Source organism: Vitis vinifera, chromosome 1, assembly GCF_030704535.1.
Source record: "Vitis vinifera cultivar Pinot Noir 40024 chromosome 1, ASM3070453v1".
In the NCBI taxonomy this organism is placed as follows: domain Eukaryota; kingdom Viridiplantae; phylum Streptophyta; class Magnoliopsida; order Vitales; family Vitaceae; genus Vitis; species Vitis vinifera.
Window position 1 is genome coordinate 9,762,546 of NC_081805.1, and position 14,613 is coordinate 9,777,158.

Here is a 14,613-nt window from a genome sequence, read left to right on the forward strand (position 1 = left end):
AAAAATTTGAAGAAAATCTGAATAAACATCATCGGATCCTAAATTGCCTAGCGGGACATTCCGAGTCGGTTATAACTTATATAGGCCTTCCCCGTGGCGTGGCAGAAGAGTAGAAGAACGAGCACCCAGAAAATGGCGCCAAAGGCAAAGAAGAGTCGAGCACCCACTTCCGATCCAAATGGAATGTTCGCTGGAATGGTCGTTTTCTTGGTCGAGTATGGAGTCCAGACTCGTCGACTAGAGGTTTCTCATTCAACCTTCAGTTTCTTCTTCCGCCTTTGCTTTTCTTCATCTTCTCAAAGCGAAAATCAACGACCTAGATGATTGTTACCTAGAATTGTTCTCTTGTTCTTGGTCCACTTGCCTCTCATTTCTACGCAAGTGATTCAATTTTTTTTATGCCATTAAATATCAATGGAGCTTTTGTCTACTGTTTTAACTTTTATGTATATCTCATTAATTCAATTAGAATAATTTTTTCTATCTTTTTTATTTTGCTAAAGATTTGGAAGCAGAAACTGGTGCAAATGGGGGCTACTATTGCAGACCGTCTTTCGAAGAGGGTGTCTCATGTTTTTGCTGTGAATAGGGATGCCCTTCTCCGACAAGTTGGTCGTGAGCATTTGGAGCGCTTCCAAGGAGTGAGACTCCCGTTCTTCCATTCTGTTTCTATGCAGTTGTTCTCTTGTTCCCATGTTTGTGCTTTCCATGTGAATTAATTTGAATTTCAAAGGCTCGCTTCTAATTCAAAAACTATAGTAATAATTCTGGATGACCTTTTCTTTTCTTTTTTATGATGCAAATCTTTTATTATCACCTAACTTAGAAACGTTAAGAGTGGATTTCAAGGATGGATTATTGCAGAATATTGGGTTAGGGAGAGATTAGCTTTCACACAATTAGGCTAACCCATGATATATAGCTCAGCTTGAGTTCTCTTGACATTTGGTACTTACTTGAGTCTCCTTGGGCCTGGCTAAATTATATCATCAATCATTATGTCTGAATTCAACATTCTGACAAATTGGAAAATCATGTAAGATTCAAGTTTTATATTGGGTGTCTATTCTTAAGTTAATATTCTACAGGCTTGGTGGTCTCTCTAGGAATTGTTCCTAATTTTTAATGGCTGATATTCACTACTGATTGCAGAATGTGCTACAATACCAGTGGCTAGAGGATAGTTTGAGATTAGGAGAGAAGATATCTGAGGACTCATACAATCTAAAATTTGATTCAGAAGTACAAGATGGACCAGGAAACACTTCAGAAATTTTTCCTCAACCATCACAGTTAAACAATTCCCGTGAAGATGGAGCACCACAAAACAAAAGGATGAAATCCTCTCCAGAGAAAAATATGAATGAGGAAAGCAGGGAAAACAAAAGAAATAGCACTGCACATGAGACATCTGATACTGTCCAAGGTTCTGATGAATCATTCCGCACTCCAAGCCCAGAAAATTCTGGTTCAAATACCCTTGGTGATCCAAATAAGGCTGTAAGATTCAGTAACCACTAATGTGGGTTACTTCCTTCCCTTTGTGTTTTATTATATCCTCAATTCTCCCTCTGTTTCCCGGAGGTCATTTCCATGGTACATAAGTATCTGGGGGATGGAGGATGATAGATGATTCAATAGCACTAAAAATTATTACATCTTACTCATGCTTAAAGCCTAATTTCAGCTGAATACTTTACTATATCTTTTAATCAGGTGGGCACATTGGACTCATCCTTGCCATATAGTCCTCCTGACTTGAACAAGAATATCACTGAGATATTTGGGAAGCTTATTAACATATACAGAGGTGAGACTTAATCTATTCCTGTATATGCATGGTTTGTAGTCTTATTCAGTTAGCATCTGGGGAAACTGAAATGATGTGGTTATTTTCTTTGAAAGCGCTGGGTGATGACAGGAGATCATTTAGCTATCACAAGGCTATAGGAGTTATCGAAAAGTTGCCTTTTAAAATTGAAAGTGCAGACCAGGTCAAGGACCTGCCTACAATTGGAAAATCAATGCAGGATCATGTAAGTGTACATAAGTTTAAATTAATATCCAACATGTGTTGCCTCGAGTAAGTAACCGGTTTGTCATCTTCAGTTTCTCCCTCCATCTTCAGCTCTGAGCTATATTATTAATGCATGAGAGTGTATGCTACCTAAAAGCCTTTTCTTTTATTCAAGCAATTAAGCTAATCTGTCTTCTTTCTTTTCATACATTTTTCTTATTTAGGTTTTATATAGTAGGTTGATCCTTTGCCTTCTGTTTTGGGGATTTTTTTTTCTACACACACACACCAGGAGATGTACATGCTGAGTCATGTCTCATCACAACCTTGATTTCTCTTCTTAGTTGTTGGATAGATTAGCAATGCAACATGCATCATTCACCAAAATAGTAGGTTGAAGAATTGATTACAATCCCTAGAAACTCAACAGTATTACTCATGAAACTCTCCATAGTAGATGGAATCGAGTAAGGGTCAACAAATGAAGTAAAAATATGGATTTGCAAATGCACAGGATATATATATTCTGAAGAATTGATTACAAGCCCTTGAAACTCAACAATATAACTCGTGAAGCTCTCCATAGGAGATGTAATCGAATAAAGGTCACCAAATGAAGTAAAAATATGGATTTCCAAAATGCACTGGATACACACACACGCACACATTCCATTTATAATCACTTGTAAAAGATTATGGATGCTAATGGTGTTTGCTTGCAGATTCAAGAGATAGTGACTACCGGAAAGTTATCGAAGTTAGAGCACTTTGAGACAGATGAAAAGGTCTTTCAAGATTCTCAGTAAATATAGAGTTCAACCATCTTCTAGTGCCAAATACTATATCAGGAATTTGCATTTTTCCTTTTTCATCTAATTGCTGGAATTTTTATTGTTTGGATTTGACTGCAGTTTTATTTGCTAATAATTGATGGGCCTATGCTTTTAACATTTTTTTCCTGGTTCTTTCTTTTTGTTGCAGCCTTTTTTTATTTCATATGATTCTCTTTGTGCAAGATGGTAGTTTTTTATGAAACCTGATGTTGGGCTCTTTTTATTGAACACGATAGCAATGTATTAAGTTCTCTTTGCTTTACTTTTAAAGGTTAAAATTCTTAAGCTATAATGCCTATTTCCTTTTATTTCTGTACACAAGTGAAATATCTATTATACATTAGATAAACATATAATCTATTAAGAGGAAAAAAAAAAAAAATCATCTTTGGGATAAAGCCAATTTTCATAAATTTGAATCATCAAATTATGTAAAATCGGAGACCACTACTAACATCCAAGCTAAATGTCCTGAAATCTTCACAATTTATTACTGTCAGTTTAATCAGTTTTTTGTTGAATGTCTGCAGGTACGAACAATAAATTTATTTGGGGAAGTATGGGGTATTGGTCCGGCCACTGCACTGAAACTATATGAGAAAGGATACCGTACGCTAGATGATCTGAAGAATGAGGATTCACTAACAAACGCACAGAAGTTAGGGTTGAAATATTTTGATGATATCAAGAAGAGGGTTCCACGCCATGAGGTCTGATTGTTGTTGTTCTGCTTCATTAAACCTAGCAATGCTTAACTTTAATCAAATTAATGTTGCCTATACATTTAAATACTCTGTTTTATTGCACAGGTCCAAGAGATGGAACTTCTTTTGCAGAAAGCTGGAGAAGAGGTTTTGCCTGGGGTAAGCACTATAATTATATCACTGAACTAGTATATTAATATATTTAAGACCGGATCATTGTTGTGGATATTCTCTTTTCCCAAAGCTGTATTGTTTAGGATAAATTATGTTAGTTTTCTCCCCTCTTCTTTGTAGGTTTATGTGATTCTTCTCTGAATACCTTACTTGAATGAAGTAATGTTGGAAATTGAAATTTTAGATGCCTGTGGCTCTTGCATTGTCATCCTAGGGCATGCTTTGAGGATAGACTCCAGGCAATCTTGTAAATGGATTGGTTTTAGAGCAGATCTATTTACATTTGGTATGTAAGTATTTGTCTGAGTCCAAGCTGTTGGATTTAGATCATAATGAACCTGAAATATTTTAAGATTGCATAATTTTGAGTTATAATGTCAAATTTGGATAAATCAGATGTATACGTAGTGTGAACAATTTCCTTTTGTATTGTTGAAATAAGGAACCATGGATGAATGTTTGTTTGTAATAAGATTACATATATTATGTACATGCGGTTGGATTGGTTCAAGAAGCATTGATAAGTTCAATCCACTTATAGTTGCATGTTTAGGTCTAAAATTGCTGCCCTATCAGCTCTTATCAGTGTGGGTGTGGTCCATGAAGATCAACTGATAATTTTCTAACAGCCATTCATAATGAGATAAACCTTGCATGCAGTAAAAACACTATGTAGATTCCTCATCTAATGATCTGATTTCTGTTTTAAAAGTGTTTAATGATCTGATTTCTGTTTTAAAAGTGTTTAATGATCTGATTTCTGTTTTAAAAGTGTCTAATGATCTGATTTCTGCTTTAAAGGTGTCTATTGTATGTGGAGGATCCTATAGACGAGGAAAAGCTTCCTGTGGAGATTTGGATATTATAATTACACATCCTGATGGAAAAAGGTACTATATCTATTATTATTGGTTTACACTTCTTTATTTTCTACAGCTTAATCATATTTTAAAAAGAGATTTAGTTCCCAACTATTGTCTTCTGCCCTATTTGAGTTGTTTTCTTTTGTTTGTTTTCCCTCTTTTATTGATATAAAGCAATGACAAAGATTTTTTTTCTTTTTTGTGGAATTCCGGATTTATGGATGATTGTAGGATGAAATTAGAAGATATTACAGGCTGTAATTAGAGATTTGCTAGCTGTAAATAGTTGTAGATTATTTTCTATAGATAGGAGATAGTTTCCTCTCTTGTGGGATCTGACAGAGTTTTTTAAGGAATTACCAGGCTGTTGGTAATCTCCTATTTCCCTATAAATGTATTTTCTGCAGAGTAAATAATATAGAAGAAAATTCTCACAATTATCTTCATGGTATCAGAGCAATTCCGCCTGGACCTATCACTTTTTTCTCGGTTTTAATCCAGAACCAATTTTTCTGGGTGCAAACCAATCTTCTTCTTCATCCCAACTCGTTACTTCTTTAAGTTTTTTGTTTTTGAGTCTAGTCTCTCATAGGTATTACTTTTCCCTATGGCCTCAGAAACCAACAGCAGCGTTACGGGAACCATGTTTGGCCAGGAACTCGTGAGCAATGGTGGTGCAGAAGGTTCATCATTCCTCATCACTCGGCACAAGTTAACTGGCCACGATTACCATCAATGGGCGAAGGCAGTTCTGATGTTTATCACAGGCAGAGGTAAGGATGAATACCTTTTCAGCACTACTGAACCGCCTAAGAAGGATGATAAAAGATTCAAGGTTTGGAACACCGAAAACAATCTAGTTATGTCTTGGCTGATCAATGTAATGGACACAGAAATAGGTCAAAACTTTTTGTTTTATGATACTGCACATGAAATCTGGATGGCAGCAAAGGAAACATACTCTGATAGTGACAATACTGCTGATCTATTTGACATCAAGGGAGCCCTACATGATCTAAGGCAAGGTGAGATGACTGTGACTCACTACTATAACACTCTTAGTCGTTTTTGGCAACAATTGGATGTGTTTGAGACCATGGATTGGGAGTGCCCAGGAGATGCTAGTCAATACAAAAGGATTATTGAAAAAGAAAGGGTCTTTAAGTTCCTATTGGGATTAGACAAATCCCTAGATGAAGTAAGAGGGAGAATCCTTGGAACCAAGCCTCTCCCTACTATTCGAGAAGCTTTCTCAGAGGTTAGAAGAGAAGAAAGCAGGAAGAAGCTGATGATGGGAACAAGGCCATTCTCCAACGTTCAGGAAGGATCAGCACTCATCTCCCAAGGCTCCACAAACATTCAAGAAGGAACTGCCCTTGTTTCCCGAGGCTATGATGCAAGGCAGAAGACAGGAAGACCATGGTGTGATCATTGCCGCAGACCAGGTCACACCAAAGAAACATGTTGGAAAATACACGGGAAGCCCACTGACTGGAAGTCAAACAAGGAGAAGGAGGCACGAGCATTTGTGGCAGATCCTGAAGGGAAAGAAAGAAGTACCAATGATTCTGCTCTCTTTAGCAAAGAACAAGTGGATTGGTTGCAAAAGATGTTTAGCCAAGGATCATCCACTAACCCCGTTATCTCAACCGGATCCACTGCTCAGAGAGGTAACTTCCTAATTGCTTTACACACAAAAACTGAAGATTCATCAGGTTGGATCATCGATTCGGGTGCCTCCGACCACATGACAGGTGATATATCAGTACTCCATGATTGTAGCCCTGCCATGAGAATTACAAAGTAAGAATTGCTGATGGCTCTCTTTCCACCGTGACTGGTATTGGAAGAGTGATTATTTCCGAGACCCTAACTCTTAATCAAGTTCTTTTGGTTCCCAAGCTCTCATGCAATTTACTATCAATCAGCAAGCTTACCCGAGACCTAAATTGTGTGGCTAAATTCTCTTCCTCTCATTGTTTGTTTCAGGATTTGGCTTCGGGGATGATGATTGGCAATGCTAAGGAAAGCAAAGGACTCTAGTGGTTTAGGGCAGCTGGAAAACAAGACTCTCAAGCACATCATGTATCTTTCTCTGATCCTAGGTTAAACCTATCTTTAGATTCAAATAAAGAAAGTACCATCATGTTACTGCATTATCGCCTAGGACACCCAAATTTTATGTACTTATCAAAGATGTTTCCAGCACTATTTAAAACCAAAAATCCCAAACTTTTCCAATGTGAGATTTGCCAATTTTCTAAGCATTGTCGTAACTCTTATCCATCCCAAAATTACAAACCATCAAAACCTTTTTCCATTATTCATAGAGACATTTGGGGACCCTCTCGTGTTCACAATATCTCTGGGGCTAGATGGTTTGTTAGCTTTGTTGATGACCATACTCGAGTTACGTGGGTATTTCTCATGAAGGAAAAATCAGAGGTAGGTTCTATCTTCAAATTCTTTCATTCCATGATTCAAACACAATTTCAAGCTAAGATCCAAGTGTTTAGAACAGACAATGCCAGGGAGTACTTCAATGTTATACTCGGAAATTATCTTCTAGAAAATGGGATTATTCACCAAAGTTCCTGCATTGATACCCCACAACAGAATGGGATAGCCGAGAGAAAAAATTGACACCTTCTAGAGGTAGCCCGATCTATTAGGTTTACCACTCATGTCCCAAAACAATTCTGGGGAGAGGCTGTTTTAAATGCTACGTACCTAATAAATAGGATGTCTTCTAGAGTCTTGAAATTTGATACTCCATGCCAAACCCTTTTCAAAAACTTTCCTCTAAATCGGATTATAACTGATATACCTCTCAAGGTCTTTGGATGTTCTGCATATGTTCATCTCCCTCCTCATCAGCGAAGTAAACATGATCCCAAGTCTGTCAAGTGTATCTTTATCGGTTATTCCTCTTATCAAAAGGGGTATAAGTGCTATTGTCCTTCCACTCGGAAAACCTATAACACTATGGATCTGACCTTTCTTGAGAATGTACCTTTTTACACCAAAACTCATATTCAGGGGGAGAATCTAGTCAATCAGCAAGCAGAATATCAGTTTTGGGATGTGCCCGTGCCTGACTTTGGGGTGCCAGAACCTAATTTTTCCAGTGAACCATCTATGGCACCGGATGGACCACCATCAGAGTCACATCAGATTCAAGGAGACAAGGAGTCCATTGGCAAAGAACTTCAAGTTTACTCAAGGCGTCAGAAGAACCCTAAACCGGTGGACCTACATCCTGAGCTTCCTCCTGTGCCTTGTCAAACTGATGACCCGAAATCAAATCCCACCGGAGTCATTCAAGGTAATATTGATTCTCCTGTTATTACTGATGACATTGACTCTATGGATGATCTCAATAGGCCCGTGGCCCATAGAAAGGGAGTAAGATCTTGTACTCAGCATCCCATCTCAAAATTTGTGTCCTATGAGAAGCTATCTCCTAATCTTCGAGCTCTCATCACAAATCTGGAGAGTATTGCTCTCCCAAACTGCATACAAGAGGCCTTATAGCATCCTGAGTGGAGAAAGGCAGTGAATGAAGAAATACAAGCACTGCAGAAGAATGACACTTGGAAGATTATGAAATTACCACAAGGAAAACACCCCGTGGGTTGTAAGTGGGTCTTCAATGTCAAATACAAGGCAGATGGAAGGATAGACCGGTACAAGGCAAGGTTGGTGGCCAAATGATTTACACAAACCTATGGGATTGATTTTCAAGAAACTTTTGCACCAGTTGCAAAGTTAAATACAATCCGAGTCTTGCTATCCTTGGCAGCCAACCTTGATTGGAATTTGCATCAACTAGACGTCAAAAACGCATTTCTCAAAGGCGATCTTGAAGAAGAAGTCTACATGGAGATTCCTTCAGGCCTAAAACTCTCCAGTAGCAATGACCTAGTCTGCAAACTTCAGAAATCACTCTATGGGCTTAAGCAATCCCCAAGAGCTTGGTTTGAGAGGTTTACTAAGGTGATTAAAGGAGAGGAATTTTCACAAGGGCAATCTGATCACACTCTTTTCATTAAGAGATCGCCTGGTGGTAAGATTACAGTTCTTATAGTCTATGTTGATGATATAATTGTTACCGGGAATGATGAAGAGGAAATTTCCCGACTTAAAACAGTTCTAAGTAAAGAATTTGAGATTAAAGATCTAGGAACATTCAGGTATTTTCTTGGCATGGAGGTAGCAAGGTCAAGCAAGGGTATCTTTGTATCACAACGAAAGTATACTCTTGACTTGTTAAAGGAAACAGGAATGCTTGGATGCAAACCCTCTAATACTCCTATGGATCCATTCAACAAGATAGGCTCAAAAGAAGATATGGTTGTTGTTGACAAGGGAAGATATCAAAGACTAGTTGGAAGGTTAATCTACTTATCACACACAAGACCTAACATCAGCTTTGCAGTGAGTATGGTTAGTCAATTTATGAACAATCCCACTGAAGAACATCAAGAAGCCGTATATAGGATACTACGCTACTTAAAGATGACTCCAGGTAAAGGATTATTCTTCAAAAGAGTGGCAAGCCGTGACGTGGAGATCTTCTCAGATGCAGACTGGGCTGGTTCCTTAACAGAGAGAAGGTCTACTTCAGGTTATTGTACCTATGTCTGGGGCAATCTAGTTACTTGGAGGAGTAAGAAGCAATCGGTTGTGGCACGCAGCAGTGCAGAAGCGGAAGTTCGTGCCATGGCCCATGGAATTTGTGAAGGGATATGGTTAAAAAGGCTACTTGAAGAACTCCAGCTCGCTCCTCACGGACCTATGAAGTTGATGTGTGACAATCAAGCAGCAATCAGCATCGCAAAAAATCCAGTCCATCACAATCGAACCAAACATGTTGAGATTGATCGTCACTTCATCAAAGAGAAGATAGAGCAAAAGATCATAGAAGTGGACTACATCCCTACACGGCAACAGATTGCAGATATAATGACAAAGGCTGTTCCTAGAACCCAATTTGACATACTTCTCTCCAAGCTGGGAATGATTAATATTCATTGCCCAGCTTGAGGGGGAGTGTGGAATTCCGGATTTATGGATGATTGTAGGATGAAATTAGAAGATATTACAGGCTGTAATTAGAGATTTGCTAGCTGTAAATAGTTGTAGATTATTTTCTATAGATAGGAGATAGTTTCCTCTCTTGTGGGATCTGACAGAGCTTTTTAAGGAATTACCAGGCTGTTGGTAATCTCCTATTTCCCTATAAATGTATTTTCTGCAGAGTAAATAATATAGAAGAAAATTCTCACATTATCTTCATTTTTAATAGCCAAAATTTTAGAAAAATTGTAGTTAATTATTAAGAGATTGAGAGACCTTTTTATGGGTCTGTCTCTCCTTTACTTAGGATGGTGAACCATACTTCCATTGGGTGATGGTGCCAAGAGAATATAATATTCATAGAAGCCACAAAGACTTATCAGAGAAATTTCCTTTAGTAATGCAGCTCATGGCCAAAGGCAGATGTCATTCCTTGACACCCTGCAAAAAGCATACCCATGTTCATTACTGGTTGCTGGACTGTTTGTGACTGCATGGTTGTAGTTCATTGTGATTCTCTCTGATGAGTATAAACTGTTTGTCTCTCTCTCACACGCACACAAACATACACACATAAACATCTTCAGATTGCTTGTTATTCCATTTCTGAAGTTGAAAATTTTTCTTGCATCTTGGGATTGCTTGTTATTTCATTTCTCATTTCTGAAGTTAGAAAATCTTCTTGTTGAATTCTACTTGTCATCTTGTATGATTCTAGTACTGGGTAAGGCTGATTGAATTTGCTCTATACTTCCAGTCACAGAGGATTTTTACCAAGATATGTAAAGCACTTGAAGGATATGAAGTTTTTACGAGAAGATTTGATATTCAGTACTCACAGTGAAGAGGTAAGATGGTTTTTCTTATGTTATTGCTTCTCATGTACTTTGTTGTTCAATCCATGCTATTATTAATTAAACCAGTATTTGCTTATGCTCTCTCTATAAAAAGTCATTATATTTGTGGAGATCCAAAGTTAGAATACTAGTTTGAGGAGTTATCGATCCAAAGATTGAAAAATTCTTTTGTATGTAATTTGTGGTATTGGTCTAGGGTGTATGTAGATATGAGCCCTAATTCTCTTGTTAGTTTCATTGATTAGTTAGGCTCAAAGTAATGGTAGGTGATGTTTTTTGTTTTTTTCCCTTTCCCTCTAGGATGAGCCTTTAGGCTTTTTCTGTATACATCCTGTATACTTGAGGGCACTGTTTTTAGCGTCTCCCCTTTTCTATTTATACTATTTCTCTTTACCCATCAAAAAAAAAAAAAGTTATGTACCTGAAAATTATTAGTGTTACATTTGCTTCCTCCTGTAGTATATTGAAAAGAGCTGTCATTTTGATGAAAAGCAAATTTGGTTCATTCTCATTGAATTGCTGCAGGGAAAGGAAAGAACGTTGTATAATCATCTGAAGCATTTAATGTGATTATCAGCAAATATTATTATGTTAATATTTAAACACTTGAAGCCTCCATTTGTGTGGTTCTGAGGGATGTGGCCACTGATTAGAAATTGGTATAATGAGTATTATAAACCAGTATTTGCTTATGAGCTCTCTCTATAAAAAGTCATTATATTTGTAGAGATCCAAAGTTAGATGTGGGTTTGCTCCAGTGCTTTTCTTCCCTTCCCTTTTGTTGTTTCTTCAGTCTTTTTAAGTCTTCTTACTTCCATCTCTTTTATACTTTGTGCATACTTGGCTCTTTTGGCCTCTTTGCTCATAATGTTTTAATTGATAAGGAAACTCAGTATGCAATTTTTTTTTTTCAAGTTATTTCCTGCAAACCACAAAATTATATGCAATTTTTTAAGGTCAATAAACACTAGAAACAGTTAGAACAGACTGTTGAGCATTCTGGATTGAGATTGGTCCCTTAAATTCTATTTGATTTGGACTCTTTCCAGTGATGTGCCTAATCGATTGAGAATTCTTTTAGTGGCCAGGTGAGGTACTAAGCATAAGCATCAGGCAAATTTTTTTTTGTCCTGAGGTGATCTTTTCCTTTTAATATTTTTGATCAGCCAGTCATCCTTTTGATCCATAATGAGGTTAATCAGCACTTAAGGAACTACAAGTTCCAAACTTGTAGGATGTGTTTGAAGTATTTATGCATTGTCTTGTTTTCTCCCAGATTACAAAGTTCTATGTCTCTTGCATTATTTAGTTCCCAAGAAAACTTGAGAAACAGATATAGAGGAATTAGAAGTCTAGGGGTCTATTTGGGAATTGTTCTTGAAAACGGTTTTCTGTTTTTTAAATTAAAAAACATGTTTGACAAATTTTTAACTGAAAAAGGAATTTTGAAAATTTGTTTAGGTTGTTTTTTAGAACAAATTTGATGTGTTTCAGGTGTTTTTAGAATATTCTGAAAAACTATGGAAAATTTGAAGAATATGGAAACCTTTGCATGGTACGTAAGCACACAGTACCTTCACGGAGAATAAGTTAAAAGAACTATTTTTTAGTTCCCAAACAAAATTTTATTTCCGAAAACAATTGAGAATTGTTTTTAAGAAGTGTTTTCAAAAATTGTTTTTTGATAACTATTCTTGTAAACATTGTCAAACGAGTCCTTGATGAGAAACTGTTCTATTGCTGCTAAGATGATGGGAAAACCCAATTTAACTTGAATAACTTCTAATACAGGATTGAGGTGATATGTTTGTCTTTTTAGGAAAAGGAGTTCAATGTTAAAATTTCCACACCTTTTCCTCTTTTTTCTTTTTTTTTTTTGGTAACTGGCAGAGGAAATAGTTTTCTGCTGGACTTCATTACTATTTGCATCAATTTTTATTTATTTTCCTATTTCATCTGATGGCTCAACTTCTGTGTAATTGCTTGATGCATTTCCTTGGCTTCTGTGGCCTATATTGGCCATCACATGCTTTTCACCATTAACTATCAATATTCGATAACGCCACAGGGTACTGATTCAGGTGTTGACACTTATTTTGGTCTTTGCACATATCCTGCTCGAGAACTGCGACATCGCATAGATTTGAAGGTAGCTTGTTGATTTCTCTATTGTACTTTGAATGGGGTACTATATACCTGATTAACTTTTTATTTTTACATATTTGCCATCTTTAGTTCCACCAATGATTCTCTACAGGTTTTGATAATTACATCAAGAATTGCATAAATGCATAAGATTCTTTTCTTAATATACTGAAATATTCATGTTGTGTGTTATAGGTATACCCGAGAAACATCTATGCATTTGGACTAATAGCTTGGACTGGGAATGATGTATTAAATAGGAGGTATGCTCAATGATTACTGAAACCTGCTAATCTGTCTTTTTTGTTAGAAGTGGAGAAGGTTTACATATCATTTCGAAGATGGCTCTCTTGGTATATTATGTCACTTTTTGTACTGTTGTATGGATATTGAATTTTTTTCTTTTTCCCAGCTTACTAAGATGGTTTGTGCAGTTTCTTTCCCCCCGCCCCTCCCCCTCTTTTTTTTGGGTTTTAATTTCTTGAGAAGTTTTAATCTCTCACAACATTAAGCTTGTGATCTAGACTTTGACCTTGATGTCTGGATGCAGGTTAAGAATACTCGCAGAATCCAAAGGATACCGGCTTGACGATACAGGGCTGTTTCTGGCTACTCAGGGTTCAGGTGGTAAACGGGTAATAAGTTGATTTGGGCTCTCTCTTTACCTAAATCCTCTCCTTCCATGGTTTATTTGTGGTCAGCACACATCAATTTTATTGCAGGGATCAAGAGCTACTACAAGTTTAAGTTTTAGGACGGAACAAGAAGTGTTTGAGTTCCTGGGATTCCCTTGGCTTGAACCACATGAAAGAAATCTGTGAAAGTGAATACCCAAAGTGTACATACCGTACATAAACTTGCTTCGTTCAGGAGCTGAAGACTTTTTGTCATGACACACGAGAGAGCTAACCTTAGAGGAGAGACTTGGCAGCTCGAAATGAATAGAGAAAAAGTCCCTGGCAGGGGTAGCCTTACACATTTCTTGGTGGCAGCGTAGTTTTTGAGAAGTTATGAATATCATGAATTTTGTAAATAAGTTCTGGATTTGTGTGTGTTCTCCCCAATAATTTCAAACAAAACTTAATACGGCTTTTGTTGCAGCATTTCTTGCTTTTGGTTTGGAAACCCAAATTGTTGCATAAACTTAGTCTTGCTGAAAAAACCTAACCATCCTCTCATCTGCTCTCACAGCATACTAAGTTGGTCTAAAGGAGCCCTCTTCAATGTGCTTGCATGGCCCCTATAGGCATCCTTGTGCAGGCACGTCTTGATGCATTTGGGCGCAAAGGTGGATCCCATGCTAAGATGTATTTGGGCAAGTAAGTGTTTAATGAGAGGGTACCTTGCCCGTGTCAACTCAGACCATTATTGTGATTTCACTTCAGTGTTGGTATATGCAGTCCCGCTACAATAGTTGCTATGGCAGTAAGGGGATTGTCCTATCCATGTAAGCCACATGAAGATGCCTTGATCACCGGCTTGGCCGTCGCTAACCATGAGATTCAGCATATCCTAGATAACCTAAGGAGTTGCATAACTCGGCCTTCCAACAGATGTGATTATGTTAAGCCAAAGATGTAATTATTTTTTTGTTAATTAGTAGTTAGTTGGGATATTGTATTTCTTGATATATAACAGCTACTCTGTATTTTTCACAGTAACAGAGCAGTAACAACATGATCTTTTTTCTCCTATTCTGTGTCAATCTTCTTCCTCCTTTCTTTATCTTTTTCATCTTGGTATCAAAGTGGCCATAGCAATTGTTACTAGGACCTCTGATTCATCTTCTGCTAACACTACAAATGCGCAAAACCCATTAGCTCAATCAAACACCCATCCTCCACCCATTGCTCTACCAACAAACACATCGTCTTTCTCCTTCGCTTCAATGAATCAACCTCTCATGGTAAAACTGGATAGTTGGAACTATCTTGTTTGGAA

At 37.3% G+C, this 14,613-nt stretch overlaps 1 protein-coding gene across 3 annotated transcripts; it reads left to right on the forward strand.

Moving 5' to 3' along the window:
- The first annotated feature begins 21 nt into the window (after positions 1-21).
- Positions 22-13,775, forward strand: LOC100248348 (DNA polymerase lambda). Of its 3 annotated transcripts, XM_002266410.5 has the most exons (14): positions 23-243; positions 504-641; positions 1,153-1,500; positions 1,717-1,810; positions 1,906-2,036; positions 2,740-2,802; positions 3,381-3,560; positions 3,660-3,713; positions 4,530-4,618; positions 10,428-10,518; positions 12,596-12,676; positions 12,868-12,935; positions 13,223-13,307; positions 13,395-13,775. In XM_002266410.5, exons 1-14 carry the CDS (start codon positions 133-135, stop codon positions 13,491-13,493), a joined length of 1,632 nt encoding a protein of 543 aa, XP_002266446.2. In that variant the 5' UTR covers positions 23-132; the 3' UTR covers positions 13,494-13,775. The 3 variants fall into 3 exon arrangements, 2 of the variants coding, with proteins under 2 accessions (XP_002266446.2, XP_010653112.1); XR_786319.3 differs by lacking the exon at positions 13,395-13,775 and having other exon boundaries at positions 22-243; positions 12,609-12,676; positions 13,223-13,269; XM_010654810.3 differs by lacking the exon at positions 2,740-2,802.
- The last annotated feature ends 838 nt before the right edge of the window (positions 13,776-14,613 follow it).

Bases quoted from the DNA above. Each gene is read 5' to 3' on its own strand.
- LOC100248348 (XM_002266410.5), top strand. From the start codon at position 133: ATGGCGCCAAAGGCAAAGAAGAGTCGAGCACCCACTTCCGATCCAAAT. The intron at 2,803-3,380 runs GTCTTTCAAGAT...GAATGTCTGCAG, and splicing joins ACTTTGAGACAGATGAAAAG to GTACGAACAATAAATTTATT. The intron at 3,714-4,529 runs GTAAGCACTATA...TCTGCTTTAAAG, and splicing joins GAGAAGAGGTTTTGCCTGGG to GTGTCTATTGTATGTGGAGG.